The 13,046-nt window shown below is 36.7% G+C and overlaps 1 protein-coding gene across 2 annotated transcripts in view; it reads left to right on the forward strand.

The window, feature by feature from the left end:
• Positions 1 to 8,248, forward strand: part of pnpla7a (patatin-like phospholipase domain containing 7a) — a 45,094-nt gene extending 36,846 nt beyond the window's left edge. For both annotated transcript variants that reach the window (XM_030149096.1, XM_030149097.1), the window contains exons 33-36: positions 435 to 554; positions 2,462 to 2,546; positions 3,143 to 3,258; positions 4,742 to 8,248. In XM_030149096.1, the coding sequence (XP_030004956.1) occupies positions 435 to 554; positions 2,462 to 2,546; positions 3,143 to 3,258; positions 4,742 to 4,861 (441 nt within the window). In that variant the 3' untranslated portion in view covers positions 4,862 to 8,248. The remainder of the gene's footprint in view (positions 1 to 434; positions 555 to 2,461; positions 2,547 to 3,142; positions 3,259 to 4,741) is intronic.
• Positions 8,249 to 13,046: the final 4,798 nt, after the last annotated feature.

The following is a 13,046-nucleotide window of genomic DNA, read 5'->3' on the forward strand; positions in this document are numbered from 1 at the left end:
TTTGTATGAACACACATTTGAATTTTTGAAGAAAAGTTACAAAAATGTTTGTTAAATCTGCTACCAAATCTATTTGGATGTTTGTTGTTGGTATCATCATGCCTCATCCATGCCTCAACAGTAAATATATTGAATTTGGTCTTAATTTAAGGCTATGTGGATGTGGATATATGTTTTATGCTTTTGGCATTATTGTAGTTCCTTGAATAATAAATATCTAATTTGCTCTCTATTTATTATGTGAGAAACTACAATTTATATTTGTCTCCCTTTTTGTGATCTGAAAACTGATCCAGTCTGATAATCTATCATGAACCATTGCACTCTATGTACCATAGACATTTATTTTTTTACTTGTTAGCAGTGCATCAATATTGTATTGATCAGAGGAGATAGTAAGATGAATATTTAAGTATTTCTGTGTTTGTCTGTAGGAGGTGGGCTACCAGCATGGCAAGACTGTATTTGACGTGTGGGGTCGCAGTGGAGTGGTGGAGAAAATGCTGAAAGATCGACACCAAGAGGAGTTCCACAACACGGAAAGCAAAAACAATGTAAGAACCAGGGGGCGAGAAAAGCATTCAGGAATGTACTTGAATATTGGAGGAGAAACGAAAGAAAGAAAGAGGTTTGATCCAGTCGGAGATCCAGTTTAGTTAAATGATGGAGAAACTGTATCTTTAAAATTTATTAGAAAATTTATGAATGCCAGTATCTGTGTTACAGCAGGTCCATACAAAATCACATATCCAATAATCTGAATTTGATACCTTAAAATGCTTTGCATATAATTTGTCTGGTCTGGATTTAGTGCGTCATTGAATTTTTTTTTTTTTTTTTTAAATAATGTCTTAGGAACTGGCTGCACGGGCACATAGTGAGGACTTTGTGTTTAAAGGCTTCAGAATCACAGTGGAAGTCAGAAAAACATAAAACCACAGTATAAAGCTTCCATTATTAACCAGTATTCTGTATTCACATCAGCAACATCACAACCTCTGGCCCCAGCACAACAGCACTGTTACAACCTTAAAGGTGAAACATATTTACACAGGACACATGAAACAGATTCAGTTACATTCATAATGGTCTTAACAAAGGTATAAAATTAACTTGTTGAAACCTGAAGAACCATTGTAATAAGAAAATTGGTGTGAAATTTGGTCTAAACATATACTAATTATGATTTGACTCATCTGGATAATAATAATACTGGCTTCTGGTAAAGTTCAGCATCCTCATTTGAAGGGAGAACAACTTAAGAATGAAGTATTAGTAATTTTTTAAAATTTTATGACTTCAGTTTTGTTGTAGTTTTGTACGCCTACATTAGGAGACATGTTGCTCCACCATCGTCCAAAAAAAAGTGCAAAATAAAAGATAAAACACAGCTAAATGAGAAAGAACAGCAAATGAAACAGAATAGATGTATTTTCTGGAGAGAAAATAGCCCAGACCTGAACATCATTAAGGATTGATAATAAAGAAGGTACCACTTGAATAATGGAGCTGCAGTTATTATTGCAGACTTGTGTTGGCTGAAGATTGGCTTTCAGATAAATACCAGAGTGATTCTTCATTTTGTGGTTTTATTTAAAGCAATAGCCATCCTACACTTTGAGCATTAGTGAATGCAGTTAATGAACACATATTTTCAGGCACAAACGTATGGTGCAGTTCTCAGGGGATGCATGATTCGCCACTTACTGAATTCCCCATAGTATGTTAAGTAATATTGCACAAAATAGTATTGAAGAACACAACAAAATGGAGAATTCATGTCAAACCAATACTTTAGAAAAAGATGGAAAAATATTAAATGATGAAGAAAAAACTGCCTACTTTAGAGAACTGACAAACTGTAAAACGCCGGATGTCACTAAAAACTTGAGAAGGTTACATTTATCTTCCCACACTCTAAAACTACACTAAATGTCGGACTACTCCTGCATTTTAGATGCAGCTGAACCGAAAAAAAATTTAAGTCCACTGTATATACAGTCACGGAAAAAAATTATTAGACCATCAAAAATCATCAAAAATAATGGTTATGCAATCAAGTACTCACTCCTGTGTGTACCATGTGACTAAAGCAGACAGAAAAGAAAACATGGAATGCCTAAAAGCACTGTTTTTGTCAGTACAGTGCCATAGCTATTGATGTAAGAACTGAAGTGATTTTGGTTATTATCAACAAAGCCATGGAAAATGGCTAGATATCAGCTCTGAAATTAAACTCTTATAAGCTATTTTTGTTTGTTATCATTATATTTGTCCAAACAAATGTACCTTTAGTTGTACCAGGCATTAAAATGAACAAGAAATTGAAGAAAACAAGGGTGGTCTAATCATTTTTTCCGCGACTGTATGCCCCCACTTTTAAGTCACATACTGTGCTTATTTTTTGGGGAAACATCATTGTCTGTTCCAGTCTGATGTGTGTAATCTCTACATCTTTCAGGTGGTGACATGTCCCAATGCTTCCTTCACTGACCTGGCAGAAATAGTGTCTCGCATCGAGCCCGTCAAACCTGCTCTTGTGGATGGTAAAACAATCGATACAAACCAACACTTTCTCTGTGAGCCACACCTATAGTCATACAATCTCTCTACTGTCATTTCACTAACACTCATTACCTGGGAGGAACATGCCATTACTGGCCCTTGTCTGGGTTGTTTGCTCTTATTTGCTTTTGGATGAGTTTTTGTTTTGTTGTCATGCTCTATTAGCGAGTACATCAGTTTCAGATAGATGAGGAAATTGAATCCTGTTGCAGAATACATTTTGTGTTTATCTATTATTCTTATGTGAACATCGTACACCTGCTGTGTGAACATACTGCTATCTCAAAAAAGGCAGTAAAGTCTAACCATATAAACAAGTTACATGTTTACATTCTCTTTAGAAAGAAGGATGGATATAATATGAGTAAGCGTAAATTGTTAAGTAAAGACCTTGTTTGTTTTTTTTTTTTAGAATGTTTCCATCCTCCTCTTTCGTCCTCTGTAACCATTCCTCACCACACTGTACTGTTTGGCTTTCCTGAATTGCTTGTTCACCTGCACATCCACTTTTATCCATCACCTCTTCACCCACTATGTGCCTCTCTCTTTCCTGTTGTCCACTCCTTCCCCTCTTCAGAGGAGTCAGACTACCACACTGACTATGAAGAGGAAGCAGTGGAAAGTGCTCTGTCTGACATGGAGCTTTACAATCGCTATGGAGAGCACACAGAAGGGGAGGAGACTGCAGACACGGTGCGAACCTCATGAGCATAAGGGTGGACTCTACTGGGTGATCTGTATGAACTAATCTCTTCACATCTGTGCTATTCAGCTAATAACAAAACCTCTTCGTTAAGTCCACACTTGGGAAGGGCTGAAGTTTCTCTCTGGCTAATATACAAGGAGAGGTTAAGGTTCATCCTGGAGCCAGGCCCATTTATGCTTTAAGTCATCAATAGTACCATTAAATCTAGTGTAGAATTAATTAAAACTGAGCTCCAAGGTCACCAAGTGGAAGTAAAATGATATTTTTTAAGTGGAAGACTGAGTTGAAAATGAATAGAATATTCTTAAGATGAGGCAGAATTACATATTTGATGACCAACAAGTTAGCAAACATTTCTTCTGATAGATCTAACATAAACCAAATGCAGAGGAAAATATTGGTCAGGTATTGTTATTTGGTTTTAAAAAGAAGAATAAAAAAGGATTGATTCATTGAGTTGTGTGTTGGACTGGGTGATCTTGTCAAAAGATCACTGTCAACTGGAGCGCACCTGCATACTACAAGGCCTTGTTTATCCAAATGAACTTGTTGAGTTGAGTATAGAGCTCATCATCTTGGCACCAGGTCACAGGACAGACTGGCTTTAAAAGCTGCTCACATTAACACTGAACTGGGGAAAACTGGTTTCCATTGCTATGGACTTTAGTACTGAAATCAACTGCTGCACACTGTGAACTATGAACTCGTAGCTTCAAAGGCATTCAGCTGAATGTTAGTTTCTACTTGCATAAAATTTTTTTTAGTAATATTTGCAACTGTTTAAACTAATGCTATAAATATGTTATTCTCAGGTCCCTCTTGCAAATGACATCTTGATCTCAATTATGCATCCTGAGTAAAGAATAAAGAAAATAATAAAGATCCATAATCTTAATTACAATTTTCCTAAACTTTTGCAAAATATAGGCTTCTTGGAACCAAACTACAGCAAGTTTTTCCACAGGTGAGACTGTGTGAGCTGCTGATAATGTTTAGAAAAATCTCTGCATTCCTGCATCATGTGGGACGGATTGCAAACAAGACATAAGTTTAAAGAAAAACAAATCTGCTATGAAGTGAAGACTATGTCCACTCCTGCAGGTTAAAGCGAACCAATAAATTACTTGTAGTTCTAACACAGGCACACATACACACATACATACATATCACAGTATACAGACTTTAATACACTCTGTAGCCCGGCAGTACCAAACGACCCATAATATGCCATCTGTAGAATACCATAATTACACTGATACATGGCCAAATTAAAATGAAAATTAGCGGAGGAGGGAAAAATGTGACAGTGCTGTTATTTATTATTGATGCATTCCGCACAATTCTCATGAAAAGCAGAATCGTTTGACAAATTAAGGCTGTCCACGATCTAAGACTGTCAGATTGCCCACTCTTAGCTGTGTGTAATTACTATGATTAAATGGCATCTTAACTCTCTTCTATGTATTCAAGGATGAAGAGCTGGAGGGAGGATGTGCACCTCGTGTTTCTCTCCACACCAGCAGTCAGTCCTCCGACGTCCCTGACAGTCCACAGGACATGCCGTCCAACCAGGGAGTCCTCAATAAATAGACCCTTAAATGACGACTAGCCAAATGAACTCCGCCTCAACAGGTCATTACTATTTAACCTCTCTGTCTTTGCCACCTTTTACCTTTTCAGTCTGTCCAACACGACCTGCCCTGCAGACCCGCTCTCCTTCTGCCCCTGGCTGTCAGCGTTAAGTTGATTAGCATTTTCCTAATGCTAATGAACGGAACCTTCAAAAATTAAACACAGCCAGCTTGTATTAAAACATGTTCTGCTGCAGACTCTTATGCATTCCTATTCTATACAGGAGCAACTTCTGAACATTTCTCATATTGAGATCCAAAACACTTCAGCAGCTTTATATGAAATGTACCAATCCAGCTGGAGTTAGTATCTTCTCACATCTCTTCTATTTCCATGAAATATTTCTATAACATAAATCTAGGTGAAAACTGGACATCTTTCTACATCACACAGAATGAATAGAAAAGGTGGTTATCAAGTACAAAGTTACATTTGATAATGTTATTTATTTACAGTTTTGGTTTAGAGATGTGTCTGTGAGCTTTCTACTGCCACATAAGTACAATGGATGTGAATGGAATTTAAGTTGTGGCGCAGAAAGTACCGCATTAAAAGTCATGTAAACAATACCATTATGTAAAAACTTGACGTGACAAATATTCACTCTGTTATGCATAAACATTTCCACGTCTTTGTAATAAATCATTATTTTTTGTGGTACCAATTACATATTAAAAAAGCTGCCCTTTTAGTAGCTGTAGCAACATTAAAAAAAAAAAAAAAAAAAAAAAAAACTCTCTAAAAACCTTCATTTTAGTTAATTATTACTCTCACCACAGTAAAAAGTACCAAGTGCCACATTTTTCAATATTCACTGTAATGTGTAATAAACATAAAATGCAGAGTAATTCTACACATTGTATACAAGGTGTGTATTACAAAGTGCAAGAAATGATTACAAAATACGTATTACTTCAGACTGTACAAATAGATGGATACTGCAGTGATGTTTCCTATATGACTCCAAGCAGTTGAGACGTAGCTACATCACATGTACCTTTGATTGTGATTGGTCTATAACTGCACATGTGATTGTTTCAGGACCATGATTAGCAGCCCGTCAATCCTTTGCCTTTATTGTAATGACGAATTAATTAGAAATGTTGGAGAAACATATCGGCTCTGTATTTAGTGTTAGTTAGGCTAAAGTCTCATTGAATAGAATAGAGGAGGAATTTATGCGATGGGCAGTGACATCCATCTTTATAATATGCAATCAAGTGAATATTTGTGACATGTTGAGTTTTCACATGATGCACTGTTTCAAGTCTACATTTTATATATACAGGTCATTCTAAGAACGGACTGGTTTACGTTTTTCAGATTTGTATTCAGTTAAACTGACACAATGTTGCTCACATGTTGCTCTAATTGGCCAGCTGCACAGAAGAGAAAAAACAGGTAGAGTTTAAGCCCCTCTTTGTAGTGTTTTTAATCCCTTTCATCCCTACAGTAATTTTTGTCATTACTATACATGAAAATGTCTGCTAGTAGCCCATTATTTTAACTGTTAGTACGTGTCATCCTTCTGTCTGACAACTTTTCAGCCTTTCATGGACTGTCACCTGTTGGACAAAGGAATGATTACAGGGACCAGAACTGCTTTCATGACTGTACATATGGGCATGTGTTCTACCAAGATGTGATGAAAACATTTGAAGCCCCCCCAGGTTATGTCCCACACCACCTTTTGCTCGTCAAACAGGTCTGATTATTATTTTTAAGCATAAACTGAGCAGGAGGTTCATGGCCATGGCTGTCAGCGGTGTTTTGTCACGCGCTGTGTGCCAGGGACATGGAAGGAAGTAATCACTGCAATCCACTTCAAAGCACTAGTTTTCCTCTTGGCTGCTGAGAGAGCCCCCCCCTCCCCATCTGTTTTCTGGCTTGAATCTATCAGACTCAGACTGAGCAGCAGACACTTTGGATCTGTCGACTGAACTCTGAAGCTCTGCTCCTCTCACTGCGGTTTACTGTTTACAGCAGCAGGGCACAAATTATTTGACAAAGTCAAGATTTTCCCCATTGATTTGGATAAACAGTTTTCTTTTGGTTCTATGTAGTTTGCCACTAAGCGGATCAACTCCTGATTATTTACTAGAAAAGAATAATGAAATTATTGTATTTCATATTTAAACTACAATGAACACAAATTAAGCTCTAGATTGTTTTATGCACAATTTTATGACAACTGGACAATCATTCCAGAAATGCAATGCATTGCACAATTGAACTAACAAATTGTTATACAGCCTTTATTAAAATTACACAATAACATTTTGTAGGTTTAATTTCATCACAATGAACCTTATCTGAGCCCTGACCATTAATGGACTTAAGGCTAAAGTAAATATATATCATTGATTTGATTCAAGTGGGTATAAAGAAAAAAAAAAAAACTTTAGGTAACATGACTCTTAATTTGTCATCCTCATTTTCAGCATCAACATTTGGAGTAAGTAGCTTGTGAAATGTACAGCTCCATCTGTTCCTTCAACGTGTGATGCATGCCATCAACCTCACTTTTTGAGTGTGTGTGTGTGACTCAGAAGTAAATGAAATCTTACTGCAGATCACTGACTTTATATTGTTATCTAGTCATGTGAATATTCAGATGTAATTGAAGTAAAAGGTAATTGGTCTCATATTTGGGCAGTGTTAACCATTGAACAAGTTTGTCTTATGAGTCACCAATGCAAAATGTGAGAAACTGAAATGTGCCATTTCTGGCCGGGCTCTATTATTATGCTTATCAATGCAATTTTCTGTCGTCTCCTTACTACTGTAGATAGAGTTTAGCACTGCAGGCCTCGCTGTGTGAAGCTGTGATCTTGGCGAACACCGGTGCTACACGCCTGTAGCCTTACATGATAAACACTATGGGGAGCCCATATGGTGTTAGTTAAGTGGAGGCTGGACACAATATGTGAACATGGCACAGTTTAGGAAAATACTGCATTTTACTGATGAGTTGATGGTGTTTGTGCCTGCTTTTTTTTTTTTTTTTTTTTTTTTTGGTACTTTGGGTTGTTTCCAGAAACTGAGCACAATGAAATGAAATCTGGCAGAATGAATGTTTTGCTACTTTATTAAATGGGATGCTGTAATGGATGAAACGCTGGTGTAATGTTTGGAACTGTGCCATGAAATGAATGTAGGAAAGCCTTAACTCAACCCCACACAAACAACCGCTTGTGCCCTCATTTGGCATTAATTTGATGATTAGCTAATAGTTAAGTTTACCAAGAGGCCTGTACTGTATAACACCAGTTACCTGTCGATATTTATGTACTTTGATAATGTTTTGGGAAATCAGTTGTTACTAATAAAAACATTGTGCCTGTACTCTACGAGTGTTTCTGTTGCTAAATCTGACAGTTTGCTCTTTAAATATCATCAAGTTTTAAAAAATTTAACCACCAGTATGCAACTGTGAATTCCATTTTTTCTTAAGCCAACCATTTGACAGTAGAAATTACCAATTAATAATAGAAGAAAAGCAAAAGGCAACACTTGTATTTTAGAAACTAAATGCAAGATTTGACTTGATTATCCCTTCAGATCAATTCATGTGATAAGTCAGTCCTGTCCAAAGAGCATTTTATAATGTCCCAGAGGCCACTGTGTGATTATGTTTGTTTCTTTTTAAATGGGATCATTTTCCAGTCTAATATATGATGACATTTACCAAAAAATGTGACAGAAAAAAAGAGTTAATCTTTAGATTTTTTTTGTTGGAAAAAATCCCTGAAATGATCAACTATGAAAGTATTTGTCAACTGAATTTTTTTCTTGTTCTGCTTGTAGATTAATCAGAGTTCCCGCAGGGCTTTACACATCTTGAATTTACAATTCTGCATTTAATACCTTAAAATGTTTTTAGATGGTATTAAATTTGATATAGTAGGTCTTAAGTTATGTTGCCATAAACTTGTTTGCTGTGTTGTGTTTGTGTCCAAGCTGTACAGAAAATAACAGTCTACTCAGTTCCATCCGCTCCCCACCTGACAATTTATATTGAAATTAGGAACAAAGTATTGCTAACATTGCAGCCCCCGGTGAGAAATGACTCAGAACAGTAGGAAGACATTGCAGTAAATAAATACATTTTCCTAAATTCTAGGAGTCACAAATTTTTGCCAGTATGGCTGTGAAATGGGCCTTAAATTCTGTTCTAAATAGTCTTAAAAATGCCTTTAAAATTCTTAAATTTAACTTGTAGAAACCTGTAGGAACCCCGATTAATGCTCAGTTTAATTTGTAACACAGGCAGATACTCATTTCCATAATATATCCAGATAGTGTGTACTTTTTTTTTTTTTTTTTGAACTAAGCCGTAATTGTAGCTTTAATAATATATGGGGCACATATTCTTCCATAATATCTATAAATAGTGTAGTATGTAATCACACATATTTGCTGTTTATCCATCTTTAGAATTTATTCTAATTATTGTACCACTATAATAATAATAATAATAATAATAATAATAATAATAATAATAATAGATTAGATTTCTATAGCGCTTTGCAAGGCACCCAAAGCCCTTTACATTATTGAGCTGTTCTTCATCCACTCTCACAATAACACTCTGGTGGTGGTAATCTACATTTGTTTCCACAGCTGCCCTGGGGCAAGCTGACAATTCATGCCAAAATAACCCCTCCAACCACCACCAAACATTCATACGGACTCGTAGTGTAGATGCACCAGTGTGAGCGACACTGGAGACAAGGTGGGTGAAGTGTCTTGCTCAAGGACTAGCACATGACTAGGACAGAGTGGGATTTGAACTGCCAACTCTTCGGTTATTGGACAACGTGCTCTACCTCCTGAGGCATGGCCACCCTGTAACAAACAAGTGGAAACTCATTTGTCATAAATGTGACTTGTAAAGCCATTGTCATGTGTTATTGTCCCTCAAATATGAGGGAAAAATCTGCCAAAAGACACAAAATGTTTCCTTTCTTAATTTAATAATGAAAATATATTTAAATTTATGACAACAAAAAGCAACATGTTGAGTAACAAAAAAAAAATAAAAAATCCAGTAACAGGATCAGAATATTAGAAGGTCATGTTGAAGGACTGTTATATTGAAATTCTACCTTAAATAGCAAATGGTTTAACAATGATTTTCAAGCTGCATGTTGTATTTTTATTTATTCAATAAAAGCCCTGATTTTTTTTATAATAATACATCTGCAGGAACAAATCAATGATGTTTGACGAGAAAACAGACTAAGCTATCATATTTAAAAATAATATGGTCTTATCCAGCCATGTTTCTCCCACTAATAACCCAAAGAAAGACCAGTGGAAAGAAGACGAGGGTGACGTGGAGAATGACACTGACCAAAACAAAACATGGACAAGGACGAGGCAAACCATGTTCCAGTTGCATCAGGGGAGCAGTGAAGAAAACAAAGATGAAGAGCTGTCACACCTGTTCACCTGTTTATTCCACATCCACACACAACCAAAGCAATGGATCACACATACCAATGGAAGATTAATCCTACCTTATTGATGTGTCCTTTAATGAGCTTTTTCCATCTCCCTCCCTCCCCGGGGAATGCAGACTTGCATCAGCTAATTAATGAGCACACTTGGGGGAATTTAGGTCGCAAGACGAGAGCAGGAAAGTGTGTGTTTGTGTGTGTGTGTGTGGGGGGGGATAATTGGCACTACCCTCAATCGATACATCACAGGGAACTAAGCGGAGGGCCAAAAAATGGGGTGAGCTAGTATAGCTTCCAGGAAATTAGAGCCTTTTGACAGAAAAAAAGAGGGTTTACAGTGAACAAGAGGGGCCACGGTGCAGGGGAGATGGTGCACAATGACCCACTCTGAACCACATCACTGTGACAGAAGAGCAAGAGATTTGAAAAGTCATTTATGGGAAAATGAGGCACGGAGAGGTGGAGACCAAGGGACATTTCTGTCCTTAAACTGACGGACACTTTGATTTATAGCAGGTCACATGTGACAGCCAGAGCCACACATGTGCACAACACTCTATATATTTATATATATTTCTCTCCCTCCATCTTTCACGCTGCCATGCTCTTTCCCCATCCTCCCTCCTCTCTAATGCCTTCCTTCCTGCCTACAGGCTTTTACAAATGGGGACAAAAAGGACTTAAACAGGTAAGTAGGTCACACTTTTTGTTTCAGCAGTGAGAACACCTCTGTGACGCCAGAAAACAAAAATAACACTGAAAGGTCCCCTAACAAAAATATGAGCTCGCACTGAATGTACTTTTAGTTTTCATTCATTTTCCTTAATATTATAAATCATTCTAAATACAATAATTTGCAGCATATGACGTATTAATTCACTGTGTTGCAGCTGTGTACACTGAACTGCAGTACAGTGAGTCCATCTGACAAAGTGGTGTTTATGAAGCAAATATACCAACCCTTTCCTGTTTTCAGCTTTCAGATTTCTTGCTTTTCTCTGTTTTATATCAGCTTATTGGAAGCAACTAACAATGAAAACATTCAAAAAGAACAGATCTGAGGCTTTCCACTGACAAAAACTTAAAAAGCCTCTATTCAGATGGTTATTTCACGGTGAAATTAAAAAACAAAACAGATAACGTTGTTGTCTGGTCTTTGAAGAGATTATTATGAGCGGGTATTTTGTTTTTCAGTGTTTGGTGACAGTGTCAGTTATCTGTTTTATTACTTAAATACCCAAATCACAGCTTCCTTAATGTGACAGCTGGTTGCTTTTTCTCCCTCATATCTGGTAGGAAACTGAATTTTATATTTTATTATGCTGCATCTGCTTTCCATTGACTTATTATTGAATATGCAGCGATATCTAACAGCGCTGGGGTTGGATACATGTTTTCCTAAGGGGACAACAAACTGTACTGTATCAAAACTGTCCTAAGAGAAATGACTTTGTAATTGTCATCACCATTTTTCTGACTTTTATAAATATTTTCAAAACTATGAATGAATAATATTAGTTTTCTATTAAGCAGCTGCGTCTATCAGCTGATATTAATTTTAATGTATAAGACCTTCAGGTTCTTCACTGATGGTCAGAAAAAAACTATCCAATTCTAGATTTTGGCTCAGAGAGATTTGAGTTACTACTTAAAATGATAATGAAAAGGCTTATAGTAAACATTATCATTGTCTGTTATGACGTCAGTGTTTCTATATTAGAAAATGCACTGTGTGGCCAACAAAAAAAGTCCTGGATTTAACCCATAAAGACCCAGTGCTACTTCTGTGGCAGCTCCTAAATGAATTTGTCTCTATTCAACCTCTCTTAAGCAATTTATCCCCATTTAATATAATATTATCTTCTGCAATTTTGCATTTTTTTCAGTGAAAATCAACTATTTTCCTACATTTAATTCACTTATCATGTAGCTGTTCATTAAAGGACAGAGCAAATTCAAAGGTTATTATATCAAAACAGTGAAAACTGTGGAAAAAGTGACTTTTTCCTGCAAAAATATCAGCAACTGAACATAACCCAACTGTCCACATCCACTGTCATTTATCAAACTCCATGGGTTTTACAGGTGAATCGATACAGAAGATGATGGTGTTTCCACGGTAATTACGGAGCATCTGAATGTCCAAATGGGTCATATTAGATGACCATGAAAAGATGACAAACTGTATTTTACCTGAAATATTTCAACATATCAATAGGTTTAGTGGTTCAGAAGTTATTAAACATTTTAGATCAGTTGATGATATTTGCTCACCACTTGCTCTTTGGGTCTTTATGGGTTAATTAATCAAATAATTCAGATCCTCCGATCAGATCTTTACTGCAGTGGCTAATATGTTTCAGGTGTAAACAAGTCCTTTAACTCTAGCTGATGCAGCAGCTTCTCACTGGTTAAACAACCACCAGTTTGATAGAGAGCACAAATATTGGACTGTGTCTCCATGGAAAAAGGTCATGTGGTCCGATGAGTCCAGACTGACCCTGTTCTAGAGTCATGGACATATCAGGATGAGAAGAGAGGTGAATGAAGTGATTTCCCATCATACCTAGTGCATATAGTACAAGCGTATCAGGGGCTTTTCTAGAAAAAATTAGTAAGAGGGAGCACAGGTAGGTGAGGGAGCGAAGCGACCAAGTGGGGGGGATGGTGCAGAAGGGGAG

Source organism: Sphaeramia orbicularis, chromosome 12 (assembly GCF_902148855.1).
Source record: "Sphaeramia orbicularis chromosome 12, fSphaOr1.1, whole genome shotgun sequence".
NCBI lineage: Eukaryota > Metazoa > Chordata > Actinopteri > Kurtiformes > Apogonidae > Sphaeramia > Sphaeramia orbicularis.